General features: G+C 45.3%; 1 protein-coding gene across 1 annotated transcript in view; it reads left to right on the top strand.

Moving 5' to 3' along the window:
* The window catches only part of slc12a2 (solute carrier family 12 member 2), a 74,757-nt gene that overhangs the window by 39,644 nt on the left and 13,240 nt on the right, over positions 1 to 21,873 (top strand). Inside the window, exons 5-21 of the mRNA XM_023984575.2 lie at positions 1,400 to 1,539; positions 3,307 to 3,417; positions 3,676 to 3,784; positions 4,130 to 4,257; positions 4,447 to 4,531; positions 4,610 to 4,776; positions 5,442 to 5,549; positions 5,793 to 5,916; positions 6,136 to 6,237; positions 8,761 to 8,916; positions 10,282 to 10,381; positions 12,177 to 12,288; positions 14,488 to 14,628; positions 15,540 to 15,646; positions 16,339 to 16,418; positions 17,467 to 17,607; positions 19,729 to 19,776. Of these exons, the coding sequence (XP_023840343.1) occupies positions 1,400 to 1,539; positions 3,307 to 3,417; positions 3,676 to 3,784; positions 4,130 to 4,257; positions 4,447 to 4,531; positions 4,610 to 4,776; positions 5,442 to 5,549; positions 5,793 to 5,916; positions 6,136 to 6,237; positions 8,761 to 8,916; positions 10,282 to 10,381; positions 12,177 to 12,288; positions 14,488 to 14,628; positions 15,540 to 15,646; positions 16,339 to 16,418; positions 17,467 to 17,607; positions 19,729 to 19,776 (1,959 nt within the window). The remainder of the gene's footprint in view (positions 1 to 1,399; positions 1,540 to 3,306; positions 3,418 to 3,675; positions 3,785 to 4,129; positions 4,258 to 4,446; positions 4,532 to 4,609; positions 4,777 to 5,441; positions 5,550 to 5,792; positions 5,917 to 6,135; positions 6,238 to 8,760; positions 8,917 to 10,281; positions 10,382 to 12,176; positions 12,289 to 14,487; positions 14,629 to 15,539; positions 15,647 to 16,338; positions 16,419 to 17,466; positions 17,608 to 19,728; positions 19,777 to 21,873) is intronic.

Raw genomic sequence — 21,873 nt, 5'->3', positions numbered from 1 at the left:
TCATCCACGGAACTAAAGATGTATTCTCTTAGGACCTCAACGAGATGTGCCCTGGTTCATTTGTAGTGGAATGAAAGGATGGGGGGAAAACACTGGCCACACATTGCTCCCAGTTTTCGCAGCATGAGGGGAAATTCAATAGTGTGTTTCTAAATCAGTGGTTCTCCCTCAAGTCACTGAGAGCTGGCAGGGAGGTCTGAAATGGATATTAGGATGCTGTCTCTGTGAGGGCAAGGGAAAACCAAGGATTCCATTTTGTTTAAAATATCCTAGTGAGGAAAAGATGAAACAATATCGTAGTAAATGATATTGGTGTTTTCAGCGAGGTATTCCTCCTGGAGACCGCATATTCGATTCATTCTCATAATGTTTCACGTCTACCACTGACCGATTGTCTTTGGCGTCAGGCAGCAAGGGAGGCTCCATATAGTGTCTGTTTTTGTTTAGAACAGCACAGTAACCATCAGCTCCTCCTCTGAATTGATTTATTTCGAAGTAGACTAATCCATTACCCTTGGGTGGAATGCTAAAACCTTTTCTTCCCCTTGGTAATATTTGTAACGTGTTCAAACATGAACGTCCCCCCCTGCTGCTACTGCACCTGCTTTAGCAGGGTGAAGTTGGTGCACTGTGATGCAGTGAACTGAGTGTCAAGAGTAGATTGAAATCACATGCCTTTCGTAGGGTTTACTGTAATACTCCTAATCACAGCACCGTGTAGGTTTCTAATCCCATCCAAACTAATCTTTCCAAGTATTCCAGTTATTCCCACATCTCCCTCCAAATGGTCTCTCAATATCAAAATGCCCCCTTCAAAAGGGCAAATCAAAATGTGCTCTCTGGAAAATGGTTTTGCAATTTGACTTTGATGCTTGAGTGTACTTGATTTAAGTGGAACGAAGAGAGCCAGCAAAAAAATCAAGAATGATCCCACATGAATTTCTCTACCTACTCATGCCCTCAGAGATGAGTCGTTTTGGTTCCTGCCTTTGTCTTGTCCCCCACTTGTGTATGTAGGAGCACCTGAAGTGCTCTCCAAAGCTGTCAGCAGAGACATGGCATAAAGAGAGCTCAACGAGGAACACTACTCAGCCTGTCGCACTACGAACTCATCGGGCAGCTAAATGTGTCAATTAATTTTGTCTCCCATCTTGGAGCTACTCTACCATCTCCACTCTCATTTGAGCTGATATGTTGGTTTAAGCGTGTCGTTGAGAGGAGTGCTGCACTGCAGCGAAGGTTTGACTGATGTAGGAGAATGCAATAGGCTAGCCTACATATGACAGTTATTTGATTAAACGATTTGTGTTGAACCTTTTTATGAGAGACATTAAATGAAACCCAGTTTTAAATGCCATGTCCATCTGGCCAACTGTCTGTCCATCTGTCTGTCTGTCAGGAGGGGCGTACTATTTGATATCAAGAAGTTTGGGCCCAGAGTTTGGCGGCTCCATCGGTTTGATCTTCGCCTTTGCCAACGCTGTGGCCGTCGCCATGTACGTGGTGGGCTTTGCCGAAACCGTCGTGGAGCTCCTTGCGGTAAGTCACTGAATCTTTCCCCATGTCGTCATCGACGGTTACGTTTCTTTCACTCTTTCAATACTTTCTTTTAGGCATTTTTTTATTGCTTTTTCTGGGTACATCTTTGGTTTTTACTCAGAAGGTTTTGCTGATTCATTTAGTCCATGTTGACCGAGCCTACCGTTTGGAACATTGTTTCAACATCTGCAATAAGCCTAATCTAATTGGGCTTTGGTTCTCATGATGTTGTTCAATGTTTTATTCTTGGGTTGTTTGCAAGGAGGACTGAAAACCCACGTTATTTTTAAAGGATGGCTCATGCAAAATTCATAATGACTCTTCTCCTTCCGAGGTCTTTCAAGTATTTTAACCAAGGATTGGCGCAGTACAATCGTGGCCTATTGGTCACTCCTTAGTCACAGACAAGGGTAGTTGTTTTGCGCTTTGCTGATTGAAGCATGCCATTGGCGTCAGTTCTAAGCAGCACGAAATGTATTCGAGGTTAATGTCCTCTGTTCATCAGACTTCAATTTGTTTTGTGTTTTAGTAGTGCTCTGTAATAAAATGAGGTCCGATGTTTTGGGCCTTTCTAAAAGTGGTTGCTTAATGTACAGTACCAGTCAAAAGTTTGGACACCTACTTATTCAAGGGTTTTTCTTTATTTTTACTATTTTCTACGTTGTGGAATAATAGTGAAGACATCAAAACTATGAAGTAACACATATGGAATCATGTAGTAACCAAAAAAGTGTAAAACAAATTTAAATATATTTGAGATTCTTCAAAGTAGCCACCCTTTGCCTTGATCAAATCAAATGTATTTATATAGCCCTTCTTACATCAGCTGATATCTCAAAGTGCTGTACAGAAACCCAGCCTAAAACCCCAAACAGCAAGCAATGCAGGTGTAGAAGCACAATGGCTAGGAAAAACTCCCTAGAAAGGCCAAAACCTAGGAAGAAACATAGAGAGGAACCAGGCTATGAGGGGTGGCCAGTCCTCTTCTGGCTGTGCCGGGTGGAGATTATAACAGAACATGGCCAAGATGTTCATAAATGACCGGCATTGTCAAATAATAATAATCACAGTAGTGTCGAGGGTGCAGCAAGTCAGCACCTCAGGAGTAAATGTCAGTTGGCTTTTCATAGCCGATCATTAAGAGTATCTCTACCGCTCCTGTTGTCTCTAGAGAGTTGAAAACAGCAGGGCTGGAACAGGTAGCACGTCCGGTGAACAGGTCAGGGCATAGCCGCAGGCAGAACAGTTGAAACTGGAGCAGCAGCACGGCCAGGTGGACTGGGGACAGCAAGGAGTCATCATGCCAGGTAGTCCTGAGGCATGGTCCTAGGGCTCAGGTCCTCCGAGAGAGAGAAAGAAAGAGAGAATTAGAGAGAGCATACTTAAATTCACACAGGACACCGGATAAGACAGGAGAAGTACTCCAGATATAACAAACTGACCCCAGCCCCCCGACACAAACTACTGCAGCATAAATACTGGAGGCTGAGACAGGAGGGGTCAGGAGACACTGTAGCCCCATCCGATGATGACAGCTTTGCACACTCTTGGCATTACTGTATGTTGCATTGTACATTCTATTTTGTGAGTTAAGTATTAAATTGTAAAGCTGTTGAAAATAACTTTAGCAAAATATTTGCAATGCTTTTTCAAATGGCCATTATCACAAAGTATTTGAACAGCGGAAAGCCAGGGATGATTTTGAGTGGATTTCTCCTACCTCTTGGCCTGACAGTGAAGTTGATATTCTTCTGTAATTTCTCACAGAGCGTGGATTGCATCATGACTGATGAAATCAATGACATCCGAATCGTCGGAACCATCACAGTCATCCTTCTCCTGGGTATCTCCGTGGCAGGAATGGAATGGGAGGCCAAGGTAAGATAACATACAACTATGTTTGATTGAATAGAGCTCTCAAACTATGACTATCTAGAACTTAAGGTGATATTGAACTGCAACTTGTCTCTGATGTCGAGCCTCAAGTAAGCAGAATTCCTTCCAGACTGAGTGAATGCAGACATTGATGTGCGCTGTGCAGTCGGCTAGATTTAATGCATGTGACTAGTGCTAGTTGTAGTTGGGAGGTGTGGTGAAAGTCGAGCTAACCTGTCCATATGTTCATTCTGTCCACAGGCTCAGATTTTCCTGCTGATCGTTCTGATCACGGCCATCTTTAACTACTTCATTGGCTCCTTCATCCCCCTCCAGTCCAAGGAGTCGCAGGGCTTCTTCGGCTACGACAGTACGATGCCTTTGGTTCTCCCTTTACATAACACAAACTGACATGACTGTCAAACAAAATTAAAGACTGTCAAAGACAATTAGATTGACACATTAGCGGCGGTTGGATTGTGGACCTATAATAATTCTGATGTCATGAGCTCTGTATGAGCACGGGCTAAAATTGTGCCAGAGATGTTTTTGCTGAAATCACAAAACCAAACGAACTGGATTATTTGAAATTGACTTTGCGACCTGATTCCCAGCTCTGAGATCGAGTCTGACTGTCCTAACATACACACTGCTTGCTTTGTCAGCATTTTCTCAGTTTTGCTTAACCCCCCCTCTCCCCCCTCCTTGCTCTAAGGTGGGATTATGATGGAGAACATGGGTCCGGACTTCCGGGGCACAGAATCGTTTTTCTCAGTCTTTGCCATATTCTTCCCTGCAGCCACTGGCATTCTGGCCGGTGCCAACATCTCAGGAGACCTTTCTGTAAGAACCCCAGGTCATTGTTTAAAACAAAATCACAAACAAGCAAAAGACTAACCTCAATTTCTTTACAATGAATACAATCAATGGAACTCCTATATTGCCTTGATTTAAAAGCCTACTGTGTGTGTGTGTGTGTGGGACTTGATATGAAATCAATGTTGGAGACTAAGCATTTATTTATATTCACAGGACCCACAACTGGCCATTCCAAGAGGAACACTCTTGGCCATTCTTATCACCGGTATTGTCTACCTGGGTGTTGCAATTTCTACTGGTATGTGGTATTCACCCCTAACAAGACCAAATAAATATAACAGAGACAAAGTTTGACATTTTGTATTTTTCATTAAAGGCTCATGCATCGTGAGAGACGCAACAGGAAACGACAATGACACGCACAGCGCCCAGATCACGGCCAACTGCACCGACGCCGCCTGCAAGTTCGGCTACGACTTCTCCTCCTGCAAGAGTGGCGACGGCCTGTACAACTGCAGATTTGGACTCCAGAACGACTTCCAGGTATGTCTGATTGTGTGCCGTTTACCACCTAGAACGGAAGCCATTTTGTAGCAATATCACAGTTGAGTAGTGTTAGGTTCTCATTCTCAGAGTAAAAAAACTCTAAGGACACTGTGGAAGCTTAACCAAGTTAAATTCTTCCCAGAGGGTCAATACAGCTGCATTCAGACAAAACATGTTTCCACCACAACAAATGTATATATACTCCAATTTAGGCACTCCTCCTTCTCTCCAATCCTTACATCTTTTATGGTTCGACAGGAAGACGAAGTGATGGGGTAATAGACCATTCCTTCTCCCTTAAGGGGATCTTACCTGACCTCAACCCCCTTGATGCCTAATCCAAAGACCTCCACCCGTATCCCCTATAGCAATCCTGTGACTTCCTCCCGTCTACTCAGCACATTCCAAAGCCATCTGGCTCCTACAGATAACCATTAACTTCTGATGTAAAAACCAGTCTCTATCACCCCTCAGATACTATAGTTTTACTTCTGATGTATCATGTCTCTAGGATAGCAATGTTCCAAGTTTGTCCCAGAATCCAACAGTAGTGAGGGGAACTTGAAAAAGCGTACTTGGTTCTCTTCATCCCGGGTGGGACATAAGTTGTTGAAGAAACGTATGAACTCTGCCATTTAACCTTTCACATGCTTTTTCCTCAGGTCATGAGCATCGTGTCTGGTTTCGGACCCATCATCACCGCCGGGATCTTCTCCGCCACTCTGTCCTCTGCCCTGGCCTCTCTGGTCAGCGCCCCCAAAGTATTCCAGGTAAGTCCCTAGACTACCCTCCCCAGATACCACTTCCCTCCTCTGTCCCTGCTAGTCAGTCTATGCTTATACTATCCATACTGTATGAAATACTAACATTGTCATGTTAGTTACTGTCCCATAGACGCAGATAAAAGACAAGATTGTGATCTCGTATCCCAATGTTCCTTCGTCATGTAGTGTCCTATCCGCAGATTAGTATAGCAGTGTCCAATTCCAATGATTTTGTTCCTTCTCCTCCAGGCTTTATGCAAAGACAACATCTACCCTGGCCTGGAGATGTTTGCCAAGGGCTACGGCAAGAACAACGAGCCCCTCCGCGGCTACATCCTCACGTTTTGCATCGCTCTAGCCTTCATCCTTATTGGTACGTAGTACGCTATCCAGGTTTCTGCATCGAATGACAACACTGTTATTCACAATACGAAATTCTGTAGTGTGTCAGGAATGTGACATTTCGTAGTATAGTTCTGTCCTGTTTGGGACTGCCAATTACCTAAAGAGCACTACTGAATGTCTATGGACAGTTGCCAATGAACATATACAAAATGCTAATCTAAATGGCCATGTTTTTGTTTCATTTTAGCCCAGTTGAACATTATCGCTCCCATCATCTCCAACTTCTTCCTGGCCTCCTATGCTCTCATCAACTTCTCTGTGTTCCACGCCTCTCTGGCCAACTCGCCAGGTAAGGCCTCTCTGGCCCACTCGCCAGGTAAGGCCTCTGGCCCACTCGCCAGGTAAGGCCTCTCTGGCCCACTCGCCAGGTAAGGCCTCTCTGGCCCACTCGCCAGGTAAGGCCTCTCTGGCCCACTCGCCAGGTAAGGCCTCTCTGGCCCACTCGCCAGGTAAGGCCTCTCTGGCCCACTCGCCAGGTAAGGCCTCTCTGGCCCACTCGCCAGGTAAGGCCTCTCTGGCCCACTCGCCAGGTAAGGCCTCTCTGGCCCACTCGCCAGGTAAGGCCTCATTTCCTGAGGAAAAGTTATATATGCAGAAAGACCGGAAGTTTAATACAACAACAAAAACTGCCACAAAGGTCCTGACTATAGCCACAAATACAAATATGGTACTTTGCTGAAGAAACCTCCTAGATTTGCTAGTTAAAGGGGCAATCTGCAGTTGTTAAATCCTTTAAAAAAAAATGGACAGCTTTTTACTGAAACGGGTGGGAAGAACGCTTTAAACGTTTCAACTGCGGATTTCCTCTTTAAGAGTAAAGTCATGAGTCTTAACTTAAGTCATTGGTCACAGGTCCTTTTGGCTTAAATACTTGATTTAATAGGAAATGATAGGACTTCCACACTAATTACTTCCAGTACAAGGCATACAATAGTCATCCCTTTAAACCACTTCAATGCAGTTATGCAATGGTGGCTCACAAGTTGTCATTCCATTTACTATAGATGCTAGCCACATGGAGAAGACATCATACCCAGTGGAGTGTTTTTATTTTTTAGGTTCACTTTTAATGGCTCATCCAGGAATACCTTTTAAACTGATGTCAACTATATAATTACAAATAGCATTTGTTTACACTTACACAGCACTCCATGGACGGTCTTCCTAGAAGCTAGGCACAGCCATTCTATGACGGCCTGTATAGGGACTGACAAATCATCTTGAAGGCAGACTCTTTTGACATTGTGGAGGGAGATGGGGCAGTCCTAACTCTGATTCTCAGTGAATAAGACTTGTTTAATATGCATGGCACCAGTGAAATGTGCTGCATAGTCTTATCTATCTTTGCCATTCCCAAATAACTCAGCTTAAGTAATGACATGCCTATCTGAACATTTTCATATCCGGCGAGTTGTTTTCTTAAATAACGGCTACTGCGATCTTTATCTTAGGAAAGTAGTTTGGAATGAATGGGAATGTCTCAATGACTCATAATACACACTCAATATTATGCAATTGATACTGTACTTGGCTGAAAACAATACTGCTGAAAAGCAGCGTGCTGCTCTTTATTATTCAATGTAACACATTCTCTATTTTGGATTTGACCCTTGTCTGACTGATTTGTGTCGAGGTCAAACCTCCAGAGGATGGGGTTTAGTACTGAAGCTAGCTTGGGCATAATGGGACAGTGTCATTAATTATCACTCGGTTGATCAAAGATGGACGCTGTCCACTCAGTTTCAACTGTCAGTCTAACGGTGTCAAGAAATCAAGATCTCTGCTTAGATTGACTTTTTTTTTTATGCCTAGTTGAAATCACTTATGCTTTAGTCATGATGGAAGAAACAGATTAACCATTTTCAATGTGATATTTTTAACCTGTTGTATCGTTCAGCAGTCGTTGTATAAAGTGACGTTTGTTTTTCCCTTAATACCAAAAAACCCTAGGAGAACAGAAGGTAGAGTTGATATCTAATTCTGACATTGTCCGCACAGACCATTCAATTACACAGACTTAAAGGGTACATGACTCACCAAAGGCAAGGAAATAGACACTTGGCTTCTCACCTCTAGAAACTCTCAACCTGGCAATGTCTAACGCCTTCTTTTCTGGCCCATTGTCTCTCTCCCATGACTGCGTGTAAAAACAGTCATGTGGCAAAGAATGACGTCACAAACAATGTACCCTTTAGGTCCTGTGTTTTTTTTGTAGTTCTTGTCATTGTGTAACCGTGCACACAGTCAAACTGTGCCCCATTGTTCCAGTTTACTAAACTCCCACTGGTCTAGTGTCTTTAGTACCCAATAAACGGGTTTCCAGTAGCCGTGGATGTAACATTCTCTTACAATGTTTTAACTGGTTGCTAACTCTGAATTTTAACTCCATTTTTAATCCAAGTGCATATCCATGCTCTTATTCATTCAGTGACATTGCCATATTAAGCCGCCTCCCATTGTTTTGTTTTTTTAATGATTCAGTAATTTCACTAAAACCATGTATGTGAAGACGTAATGCAAGTCGTAAATGTGCTTTACGACAAGAGCTTTCAGCTATGGTAAGCGGCTCGCCATAGAGTCTCTGGTTCTTCATAGACATGAGGGGCAGATTTGATCGAACCTTTTGGATTCTACCTCTTTTCAAGTTCACATTTTCTTCTTTAAATTTGGTTATATAATTCCCATACCAGCCCCTCTGTCTTTTACAAGGACAAATGTCCTATGCTGTCACCCCTTGGTATGGCTGACCCCTCAAGTGCATTTTATGAGGGTCCTTCTAAGGAAGTTCACCTAACGTTTCGCTGAACCCTAGGATGGCGCCCCAGCTTCAAGTACTACAACATGTGGGTGTCCCTGGCTGGAGCCGTGCTGTGCTGCGTGGTCATGTTCGTCATCAACTGGTGGGCAGCCTTGATGACCAACGTCATTGTCATGGGCCTCTACATCTACGTGAGCTACAAGAAGCCCGGTGAGTGACTCGTCAACAGGCCAAGTTGGCCATCTTGGATTGCCTCAACATCGACTAGTGTTATTTTGCCAAGATAGGTGCTCATTGTGAAACTTGATGTGGATTATCGTTGACGTGGATTATCGGTTATTTTACTTTACAAATTATAGCAGAATCTTTCATGAATTAGCCTACAAAAAACATTTCCCGAAAGAGGTCCTATTGAAGGTCAATCGATGTAAATTACACTTTCACCACTTAACGTAAATAATTGCCTAGTTCTTTTGATTCCACTGAAATGTCATCCTCTATGATGAAGCCACATTAGCACAGTGCACTGGAAGTCAGTCCCTTGATGCACAAAGATGCTTTGAACACAGAATGTGAATCAGGTCCCAGTATTGATATTTCAAGTTATTTTATTGCTGATGCACATATGTATTTTGGTGAAGTGGTAAGCATTTGCATCACAATGAGGTGTTTGTTATGCACCCTCTGCTGCAGTGCAGCCCAGGCCAACACGGTTTAAATGTATTTATAGCAAAACGCAGGGTTGTGGAAACTGTCTGAATTCAACCGGAATGAGCTGGCTATTCACAATATGATATTGCATTAAGAGTGGCTTGTGGCTCCATTTGCAGGTTAGAAAATAACATTTTCGTGGGAAACTTAGATTTTCTGTTAATTAGCATATGGATTTCTGAACAACTTTTTGTTCCTTCTATGACGTTATCTAGTACATGAAGAGACTTTCCCTCCGGTGTTTCTATGGTGATTTGCCAAAGGGCTGGCTCGTTCTGTTAAGCTACCCGCCCACGCAAGGCAGTGTGACATTAAATGGGGGCCTTTTTGAAATGTCTAGAGCTGGGAGGGTGCAGCAGGTGGGGGACCAGCTACATGCTGCTACATGCCCTCGCCTGTGTTGGTGCTCAGCCTCTCTGGCCTGGCTGTGGAGGTCCCCAAAGGGGTCAGATGGCTATCTGGGTCCCCAGATGATAGGAAGGCCCCATATGGGACCTCTGGGTAAACACACCTGACCTGCGCTAGAAACCCCAGCAGAGCACCAGACACCAATATAGACATCTACAGAGAGGCTTTGTATGAACCCACAAATACACACATGGCTTCACACACTCAGTTTGACATGCATCTCTAATACACAAATGCTCTCCATCACAGATTTACACACACACTCACACGGTGAGTCACAGCTTCACACACACACACACACACACACACACACACACACACACACACACACACACGTACACAGCATCCCTACTGAGTCCCACACTGCATGGAAGTTGCCCCAGTGGCCTGACTGTCTTAATGGCCACCCATACAGGGTCCTGACTCCAGAATGTGACTGTTTGTCCTGTCTTCCAGATGTGAACTGGGGCTCTTCCACTCAGGCTCTGACATACCACCAAGCCCTGACCCACAGTCTGCATCTCAGCAGTGTTGAGGACCACATCAAGAACTTCAGGTACTGTACAGAACCCATTCCCATATACACACGCTTTCACTTCTTAGACCAAAGGACAGGTATGTCTCGTCTTCAAAATGCGCTCGCCCGTATTTATTTAACAAGGCAAGTCAGTTAAGAACAAATTCTTATTTACAATGATGTCCTAACCCGGCCAAACATGGACAACGCTGGGCCAATTGTGCGCCGCCATATGGGACTCCCAATCATGGCCTGATGTGATACAGCCTGGATTCGAACCAGGGACTGCAGTGACACCTGTTGTACTGAGATCCAGTGCCTTAGACCGCTGCTTCACTCGTGAGCCCGAAAGGCTAGATTCTTTAGTCACTAAACCACCTCATTTTCACCACCAGCGTCCGTTCCGGTGTTTAAGTTTCATTATGTTACTTTTTAAATATTTACTGGGTAAAATGTATCGTATTCAGGAAATCTCTATCATTCACATTGTCATAAAGGCTGTTGCCCTCTTAGTTCTAAAAGTATCTGATTGGCAAATTTGATTAACGACGACTCCTTCACTTAATTACCGTTCGATGCTGCTCGGCGAATCGTCCCTAACGCATGCTCACTGTGACTTATAGATCAGGCTGCAGTAGGCTCAGGCTGCAGGCGGGGTAGCGGGGGAGGAAACTGCTGTTTGTCGAGTCAGGCTGCAGCCAGAGCCCTCTCTTGGTCTCGGCAAGACACACCCCCCTGGAGAGGGTTGTGTAACTGCACACCTGGGACAACAATGGCATATGATTGGCATCCTTCGCACTCCCTCGCCTCAGGACAAAGGAGCTAAACTAAACCATCTATTTTCAGGACAAAGGAGCTAGACTAAACCATCTATTCTCTGAAACCTAGCATCGGTCATTATCTAGCCACGGTAGAGAGCATGGGGATTAGAGTATCGGTATAGAACTGCGTTTCTCAACTGTGGTTTACTGTGCAGTGGCCTTTTTATCTCACTAACTAGATATGTGATGCTTTAGTACTATCATTTTAGTGATGCTTGATTAAACTTACCTGGAGTTTAATCAAGCATACCCAGTGGGTCTCGTTCAGAAACTGATATAGGAAAAGTGCTTCAGTAGAGCTAAACCAGATGAATTTTAAGAAAACGATGAAACCGTTGTCGACGTTGTCCGAGCCACAACACAACAACCTTGCGCTTTATTGTTCAATTGCTATCACATGGACTGTACGAGGCGCTACAGATGCTATTCGGACTGCGCCGTTTGCCCTGGAAGCGTTCCAATGGCAATTAGCCGGCTGGCGAGGGATTGGGGAGCGTCTGACATTGTCGTCAGAATTCAAACATGTTACTCCTGGCCTTTTCTCCCCCCTTCCTGGCTCCCCTAATCCCATGTGCTTAACATATTTGCTTTGATGTGTGCTACTCTGGAGCTCTCGGTCTGTTATCAATCCTCATCGAGGATATGACCACGTCTTCTCTCAAGGTCATGAGAAGACACGGTGTGAGATGACGCATTAAGTACTGTGTGCATGTGACCTAGCAACGAAAAAAAAGTCCAAATGGTTAAGCCAGCGGTGGCTGTTGGTCAACCCACCTAGACAGCTACTGGGTGCATGCTTTTGTCTCGGCGCTGCTCTAGCACGCCTGATCCGCTGCTCCTCAAAACTTGTAGAATCAGTTCTGGAGCAAAGGCTTGGAACCAAAAGCCAGTTGCTCCCCGGAAGGACGATTTACCACTCCTGGGTTAGGTCTTTGTGTTAATATGTGCGCCACTTACTGTTAGCATGGATGTTAGCTAAATGCTAACTCCGTTTTGATCTTGTTGTATAACAGACCTCAGTGCTTGGTGATGACGGGCTACCCCAACTCCCGTCCGGCTCTGCTCCACCTGGTCCACGCTTTCACCAAGAATGTGGGCCTGATGATCTGCGGCCATGTTCGCACGGTGAGTAACCAGAGACGTCGCCCAACCGGAGGCCATTTTGTCTCCATCCCATAACCGTACCATGGCACAGTGTGGGCTCCATTTCATAGTTTTTGACTTGTCTCATAGGGTCCATTGAGCCATAGATGAACAATGTCATAATTACTTCTTGTTGACTGCAGGTGACTAAGTGCTGTATTAACTCCCATGAAGACCATTAGAACCGATTTACAGGAAACCGAACACAGTTGCTCCTGTGTTGTTCTGGACTCCTGTGTTGCTCTTATTAGTCCCCTGTTTACTTTTAAAATCCACATTTCCTGTTGAGTGAGTCATTGCTCCCATTTTAGTTGTTTTGTATTTACGACTTTTAGCTCCTTTTTAAATCTAAATCCCTCACCTGGGGGCAATAAAATGACCTGTCCAATAAGACGGTGTGACGACTGGGCTGATGTAATCGTCCCTCCGCTGTGCCCACAATGTGAAAAGGCACTTTACTGACACTCTACTGTCAATAGCAGCGAAAAGTCTCTGGCCTTAATCAATTTGCCTCCACCAGAGTGTGAGTGGAGCGTGCCAAATTTGACTGGAGCGAGATTCCCAGAGGCTGGAGCGTCGGCCTTATTGGCCACTCCAACTTCTCTCCAGTAGCGCCCACTTCACGAGCTCAGAGCATGCCTGGACCAGCATGCATTTGTAGTTTACTTGTGCTGCTATAGCTACTTTAGCCACTGTCATGGAGTTTGCAAAATATTTTCATAAAGAAACACAGGTGCAAAATCAAGGTGCCTTACAAAGATGAGGAGGACCAAGAGCAAGAGAGGGAGTGTGGTGATGTGGTGTCCACAACTAAGGAATCATTGTAGAATCTGAAAAGACCCGTATCCTGAAAGCATGATGGTGTACTAGGTGCACATGCTAACAGAGAGGAACAAGGTGGGTAGCTAGCTAAGCAGGGGAGAGGATATTCTCTGCTGCCGGCCTGCTCTGCAAGCAGGGGAGAGGATATTCTCTGCTGCCGGCCTGCTCTGCAAGCAGGGGAGGGGATATTCTCTGCTGCCGGCCTGCTCTGCAAGCAGGGGAGGGGATATTCTCTGCTGCCGGCCTGCTCTGCAAGCAGGGAAGGGGATATTCTCTGCTGCCGGCCTGCTCTACAAGCAGGGGAGAGGATATTCTCTGCTGCCGGCCTGCTCTGCAAGCAGGGGAGGGGATATTCTCTGCTGCCGGCCTGCTCTCCAGGCACGAGCATGAAGCCACAGACTCTGGCCAAACTGGTGTTTCTAAAAATCTATTCAGACCAAGCCTAATAAGGCATTTTTAGATTAATTTGTATTTAATTCTAAGTAAGTCACAGCCTATATGCGCAATTTATAAACTAATGATTTAATACAACGACATGTTGTTTAAATGCTGAGGGCTTTATGTCCCTATCAGCCTAGTGTGTCGCATTCGAAAATGCTTCACAATGTATTTCTTTGTAGGCTATAGCCTTGAAATGATATAGCCTAAATAATGAATTTTCATTCCTTATGCTCCCTGTCTGGCTCCTGACCTATTTACATTGTCATATTAAACAGCATATAAACATTCACCTTTTTCATGTTTATTAAAATAAATCATATGGTTTGGTTTCAATACTTCAAAACCAAGTGGTAGGTCCAGGTAGTCACAAAAACAGATGGGTGTTGATTAAATGGTGATTTTAGAGGGGCATTTAAAAAAAAAAAATTGAGCGAGGAGTGGTTTTTAGCTTAGCGGTTGGAAAGAATGTGGCGTGCCTCTCCATGAGCGGAATATCCCTCCAAGTCCACTGGGTGTACTGCGGAATATAGTGCCCTCTCTTTGTCTTGCTTGCTTACTCTCTCTCACACACACCCTCACTCTCTCTATTGCAAAATAAGAGCAAGTACAACGACACAAGCCAACAGTGAAAACATTCACTCATAATGGCGGTACCTTTCCTGGCTTAGGGCTGCTTCTTACGCTGAAGCCCCTCTTTAGATATAAGCAAGACTCCATGGATAGGCCTTTTTAAGAGTGGTTGTTTGAATTAGGGATTTTTTCAGGACAACTTGAGAACCTTTTCTAACGATTAGTACTGTAAATATATCCAGCTGTGATTTGACTGCAAGGTGGAACTGGTTCTGTTTTGTTAAAGAGTTACTAAATACTACACATCGCCTTTAGCGTGATTCTATTTTCTTTGTGTTGTGTTCACAGGGCTCCAGAAGGCCCAACTTCAAAGAGCTGTCCAATGACCAGACACGTTACCAGCGCTGGCTGATGAAGAACGAGACCAAGGCATTCTACACACCCGTGTTCGCTGAGGACATTCGGGAGGGCACCCAGTATCTGCTACAGGTGAGAACAGACAAACGTTACAATTATTGGCAGTGTACCAAGCCATAGAAGTTAAGTGGGCAGTAATTTTAAATACATAAATTGTGATAGAACTAAAATAACTTATTTGAATTAAAGGTATTTTTATCATCAATGTGACACGAGGTCCAACCGGAACAGAGGTGTGGGTGGTTAACGGCCTTGCTCAAGGGCAGAATGACAGATTTTTCACCTTGTCGGTTTGGGGATTCAAACGGGCAACCTTTGTTACTGGCCCAGTGCTCTAACCACTAGGCCACCTGCTACCCTACTCTAGTTGCCCTTGAAACACAAGCCTTTGACCTTATACAAAGTTGTCGTTATTTATCCTAAAGTTCAAGTACATTCAGTCAAAGTGCATGAAAATATATTGAAACCCACGGTAGTGAGCATTGGAGTGAACTCCAGTTCAACTCCATGGAATTGTCATTTGACACTGAAAACTAGAATTAATGATGGATTGAGATTGAATTGACCCTGATGCCGATAGTGCTCTTTGATATGATTGCCTGCCAACCAGCCTTTTTTTTAATGCTTGAAAGCGATTGCGTGAGCTGGTTTTTGGTAGATGCAGCACCGTGTGAAATTCATGTTTTATTGAACCTTTATTTGACTAGGCAAGTCAGTTAAGAACAAATTCTTAGTTACAATGACGGCCTACCCCCCCCCCAACCCGGATGACGCTGGGTGAATTGTGCGCCGCCCAATGGTACTCCCGATCACGGCCGGTTGTGACACCGCCTGGGAACGAACTAGGCTCTGTAGTGACGCCTCTAACACTGCAATGCAGTGCCTTTGACAGCTGTGTCACTTGAGGGGGAGGGGGGGTTAAACTCCTGACCGTGATTTATTTAGTGGTTTCTTTAGGATGTTCTGACCTGTGTTTTCTCAAGGCGGCTGGCCTAGGTCGTCTGAGGCCCAACACTCTGGTGATTGGCTTCAAGAACGACTGGAAGGACGGAGACATGATGAACGTTGAGACCTACATCCAGATGATCCAGTGAGTCAGCGGGGGCCTCGCAAGCCACCTTGTCAAAAGGCTGTCCACAAAGATGCCTGATTAGAAAAGTCATTTGTTTTAAAGCACATGAACATGTGATGGGTTGTGAAGATAACAAGCTTTGACATGCAACCAAAGTAGCTTATATGGAGTAGAATATATATAAATACACGAACACACACAGCTTGGACTTCTGAAAACCTTTATCAACTTAATCAGAGTCACGTAGGTATTAAAACCAATGGATTTAGGTTGAATCAGTTCCTGGTGTAAAGTGTGGGAATATTTTGTATTAGATTGGAATGTTAGAGATGGTTCAGCCACAGTATATTAAAAGCTACGCTAATACTTATAGGAATGTGCTCTTTAGTTTTCAATTTATGCTAGCTTCACCTATAGACATCAAAGTATTATTAATTGGGTGAAGTCTGGCTGGCAGTTTTCACATCATCATGAAGTTCCCACCTCTACCAGTAAGGCATTTTGCTTTGTCCTTTGAAGCCATTCATTGTGGCCTGAGTCCTTAGCTTGTTTGTTTGCGTTAGCCTGGTTAGTGTGTTTTGTCCAAGTGGAAAAGTACAGGTTTTAATGTAGTGTGTTATACACGTAAACACAGAACCAGGCCCATTTCTGTGTCAAGCGGCTTCCTGTGAAATGCCAACAGCGTGTGTTTCTTTCTGTTTGTCTTTCAGTGATGCTTTTGACTATCAGTACGGTGCCGTGGTCCTCAGACTGAAGGAGGGTCTGGACGTGTCCCACATCTCAGAACAAGGTGTACTCACACACACAGTAACACTTCTGTACCAAACGACATGATACTCTTACCCACCCACCCACACACACACGCTAAAACACTCTCTTGCCAAACGACTAATCTCATCAGCTTGTCTCATATTGGTTTCCTCATAAAACGTTATTTTATTATTGAGAAAATGAATTTAGCACCAGTGCTTTGCTGCGTCATGTCAATATGTTCTGCGACTACACAGGGAATCGAGAGCAACCAATAATGAGGTGTGATTCTTTAACTCAATGTGGCTCTCGCCAGTTGGAGAGAGCGATTTAATTAAACAAGTAACTCAAAGAGATGTTTTATTAGATTTGCTTTCCAAACACAGTCCAACTGCAGATTCTAGAAGATCATCTGGGTCCCACGCAGTCACTCCCTGTTAACCTTCTTATTCATCTTCACCTGAAGGTTGACGTTTTTCTTTCCCCTGTATTTGAAACCCATTTTTTCCTACATATTGTGAAGATGATGTCTTGGTTGAAGAGTAGGCGTGTTACTCGAGCACCATTCCTTCACCAATAAACCTTAGTCAATACATGTAGATAATTGCATTAAAGGAAAAAGTTAGGCCCAAGTCCTTGCTTGTTTGTGGGAAGCGGCTGTATCATATTACCGAGCAGTTCCTAACTGTGTACTTTTCAGTTGAATTAATCTTCCTCAGTCCAGTCACTTGACTTGGCTTGTTACGCAGCCAAAAGTCCACCCAAATTCACCTTAATTGGTCCAAATGGCTCGCTGGCCATTTTCAAACACACTGTTTCCCTTTCACCCATCAAATAACCCCATCATCAAGATAATTACCTACATTTTAACAGTTACTGGCCACTTCTGTGTTTAGTGGACACAAAATGGAGTCTTGCTCAAGTTGTTTTCCACTCAGCCCGGGCTACTTATTTTCAATGTTAACAGGATGTTCTGTTCGCGTTATGCTAATAGTTTAGCATTGCAGGTAATTTGTTCACCATGTTTGCAGGATGTTCTGGTAACGTCAGTTTTAGTTGGCTAATAGTTTAGCTTTGTTGTTTTGCAGATGACCTGCTGTCGTCGCAGGAGAAAACGTCGGGGATGAAGGATGTGGTGGTGTCCATCGACATGAAGGACTCTGACGGAGACTCATCCAAGCCCTCGTCCAAAGCCACCAGCGTCCAGAACAGCCCAGCCATCCAGAAAGGTCAGGAGTTGTAATGGGAATTTCCAGGTGAACCAAAAGGAGCGCAGTTGTTGATAATGTCAATCAAAAATCGATCCGGTTTGTTACAAGTTGCAACAGGGAGACGCCTCCAGATCAGAAGCAGAGAAAATGTCTAACGAGTCTTCTCTGATATTAATCACACAGCACCGACAGAAGTCACAACATCAGCTGCTACAGAATCACACAGTGTCACAGATACATTGTCAGTGTGTCCTCGGCTCAACGCTGGCAGACATTTGATACTGGCAGTTAAGCAGGTCAAAGGTAGTGAGCCTCAGCAGATAATTATAGGCTCAAATACAGGAAAGTAATTCATCGTATTTCCCATTACAAGCGTCATTCTAAAGTATCCCACATAAACAGGAACACGCGTCGAGTGCCTTTTTACTTAGATTCTACACCAGTGGTTTTGCGCACATACCTGCTTCAGCTAATGGAGGTCCTGAGAGCTGGACAGGAAGAAAACACTAGCTCTTCAGGAGCAGTAAGGTTGGTTCACCCCTCTTACTCAACCTAATTGTCCATAACTTCACGTCAGCATGTATGGAAACTTTGGCGTTTGCTGACATTCGATGGTCTGATACTGTGCCAAAGTGAACGAGGTTTCTTGTGAAATCACAATGTGAACGTGCTTGAGAAAGAGGTCAGGATGTAAACTGCTTTCAGAATTCTTATCGCCACACTCCCTATCCCCTCTAGATCTCTCAAAGGCCTCCCTTATATCTCGCCAGCCAGTCTCTAGGATACACTGAGTGGGCGGCCCTGTAAGTCGCCCTACTCAGAGAGGAAGTGGCCTCTGACCCCGTGACCCCCAGCCTTCCCACTGGGCCCAGTTTGTTAGTCCACAGCCCACAGATGGCTTCACTACAGTGTGTGTGTGTGTGTCTGTCCTTGTTTGTTTACACACACGTACGTGTACGCACACACATGCACACAAACATCTCATGCACTTAGACGCATATGCACACACACAAACCCAAATACACACACACATTGCTTCACTAAAATGTGTGTGTTTTCCTCCTTCAACTATGACCAAACAAACAGGGAAACTGTTCCCACAGTGCAGCATGGACAGGCTGGGAACTTCAGTTTAATTCTATTTCCTCCCATAGGGAAGATCATGTCCCTGATCCTGTGCAGTGACAGAGGAAGTGACATTTCTCACGATTCACTCAATTCCCTCCCACAGTCAATAATGAAGAGCATCTGAGGCTGTGTGTTTGTGTGGGTTTTGTAATGTTACCCTGACGTGTGTGTGTGTGTGTGTGAATACTTCAGTGTGCACTTGTTTGATGGAGAGAGAGGGTGTTTGTGTGCATGCCGGTTGACTACTTAAACTAAGGTACATGTTTGTACTACATGGTGAACTTTTAGTGCCAAGTGACGAAAACAGCTAGTTGAAGATTAATGTCACATCTATAATCGGCTTAGCAGTAAGCAATTCTAATGCCGGAAGCTTAATTATTTTTCTCAGATTACTTGCGTACATTACTTTCACACTTTTGACACTACCAGAGAACCTCCCCCAAATTCTTCAGAATTAAGTGATTTAGACCTAGTTATTTAGTATGTTATTTAAACTGAAGTGATTTAGACCTAGTTATTTAGTATGTTATTTAAACTGTTAAGTTGTTGTAAAGCAGTGTTTCTGATTTTGCCCTCTAAAGAGTCCTGGCTAGAAACACTGGTTACACTAATCTGTCTTTACACTATTCCAGTAGCTTTTAAAGGAGTCAAACATCTAAACCACTGTCTTAAAACTCTCAAAAGTGCTCGTCCACTACTAAGCCAGTAGTGGAGTTTTCTGACTCCAGATTTCTAACCATTGCCGGGGGTTCCTTCCCTGAGAGACCCCAACAGTTGGTGTTACCACTGATGCCCATTCCATTTTGTTTGGCGCAGGGATTAACTGACGTAGTGCCCCCCCCCCAACACACCCACTCCCCACCCCCAGAAAAGTCCCCTCATTGTAGTGGGGTAGATGGGTTTCCCATCATGGCGACAGCAACAAAAACATTAACCCTTCCGTTCTCTATTTCTCTCTCTGTATTTTTTTTCATTTTCTCTCTCCATCTTTTTTGTTTTTACATGATCCAGGTGACGATGATGAACGCAAAGCCGCAACGAAGCCGCTGTTGAGAAAAGGCAGGCAGTCCACCTTATTGAGTTTCTTTACCTTCTCTCTTTCTATTGCTTTCACATGTGCTCTTACACCTACTCACTGCACGCACCCACACGCACGCACCCACTCACACGCACCCACACGTACCCACGCATACGTACACACGCACGCACACGTACCAACGCACACATACACACTCGCGCTCACCGCACGCACACGTATGCACGCACATACACACTCGCGCTCACCGCACGCACATACACACTCGCGCTCACCGACCGCACTCGTACGCACACACATACACACTCGCGCTCACCGCACGCCACTCGGTACGCACACACAATACAACACTCGCGCTCCACCCACGCACACGTACGCACACACAACACTTGCGCTGCCTGCGCTACCACATGCTCACCGCCGCACACACTCGCGCTCACCAGCACCACTCGTACGCACACACATACACACTCTCTACACACCGCACGCACTCGTACGCACACACACGCACCCACACGTACCCACGCACACACGCACCCACTCGCACCGTACCTACATCACATCCGTACCACACATCTGATTCAGAGGGGTTGTGTTAAATGTGGAAGACACATTTCAGTGGAATGCATTGTTGTACAACTGACTGTATCCTCTTTCCCTTCCCTCACACATTATCTTCCTGTCATGTTGCCTTATTGTAATTCTCTTTCTCTTACTCTCACTCGCAGTCATGTGCTTTCGAACCGTGGAAACCTGGTTGAGTTTGGTTTTCTTTTCTGTTTCTATTGCTCTCACACTCATGCGCAAACTCTGTCACCTTTGTTACCGTCTTCCTCTGTCATCTAGGGTTAGTCCTTTCCTGCCTGGGCTAGCTGTCTGGCTCTGGGTTAGGGCTAGCGTCCTAGCTCTGGGTTAGGCTAGCGTCCTAGCTCTGGTTAGGGCTAGCTGTCTGGCTCTGGGTTAGGGCTAGTGTCCTGGCTCTGGGTTAGGGCTAGCGTCCTGGCTCTGGTTAGGGCTAGCGTCCTGGCTCTTGGGTTAGGGCTAGCGTCCTGGCTCTGGGTTAGGGCTAGCTGTCTGGCTCTGGGTTAGGGCTAGCTGTCTGGCTCTGGGTTAGGGCTAGCGTCCTAGCTCTGGTTAGGGCTAGCTGTCTGGCTCTGGGTTAGGGCTAGCGTCCTACGCTCTGGGTTAGGGCTAGCTGTCTGGCTCTGGGTTAGGGCTAGCTGTCTGGCTCTGGTTAGGGCTAGCTGTCTGGCTCTGGGTTAGGGCTAGCGTCCTGGCTCGGGTTAGGGCTAGCGTCCTAGCTATGGGTTAGGGCTAGCGTCCTAGCTATGGTTAGGGCTAGCGTCCTGGCTCTGGGTTAGGGCTAGCGTCCTAGCTCTGGGTTAGGGCTAGCGTCCTAGCTCTGGGTTAGGGCTAGCTGTCTGGCTCTGGGTTATGGCTAGCTGTCTGGCTCTGGGTTAGGGCTAGCGTCCTAGCTCTGGGTTAGGGCTAGCTGTCTGGCTCTGGGTTAGGGCTAGCGTCCTGGCTCTGGGTTAGGGCTAGCGTCCTGGCTCTGGGTTAGGGCTAGCGTCCCTGGCTCTGGGTTAGGGCTAGCATCCTAGCTCTGGGTTTAGGGCTAGCTGTCTGGCTCTGGGTTAGGGCTAGCTGTTGGCTCTGGTTAGGGCTAGCGTCCTGGCTCTGGGTTAAGGCTAGCTGTCTGGCTCTGGGTTAGGGCTAGCGTCTGGCTCTGGGAATTAACCTGTATGTTTATTTTCTCCCTGTCTTTCCACTCACTCGGCTTCCTGTAGCTTAGCGCAGTCCCTGAAGCGCCGTCGTGTGTGTTGCTCTGACGTTGTATTTTCTCTAAATCCTTTCTTTGCTGGACTTCCTGTCGGTCCTTTAGTGCCTGTTTCTTCTCTTTCGCGGAGATGACACTGTCTTCAGTACTTTGTCACTGTCTCTCTCCCTTCCTTTTCTGGCAGGCATGTCTGTTGCTGTTGGGGTTTGTCTGCTTTTCTCTCCTCTCCCCCTTTTTTCTACCTCATTCTAACTCCTACTATTCTCTCTCTACCCCTCTCTATATTTCTCTATTTTTCTCTGTTCTACACCTCTCTGTATTCTCTCTATTTTCTCTGTTCTGA

This window comes from Salvelinus sp. IW2-2015, linkage group LG4q.1:29 (genome assembly GCF_002910315.2).
Source record: "Salvelinus sp. IW2-2015 linkage group LG4q.1:29, ASM291031v2, whole genome shotgun sequence".
Classification (NCBI taxonomy): domain Eukaryota; kingdom Metazoa; phylum Chordata; class Actinopteri; order Salmoniformes; family Salmonidae; genus Salvelinus; species Salvelinus sp. IW2-2015.
This window is presented reverse-complemented; position numbering and strand designations above follow the sequence as displayed.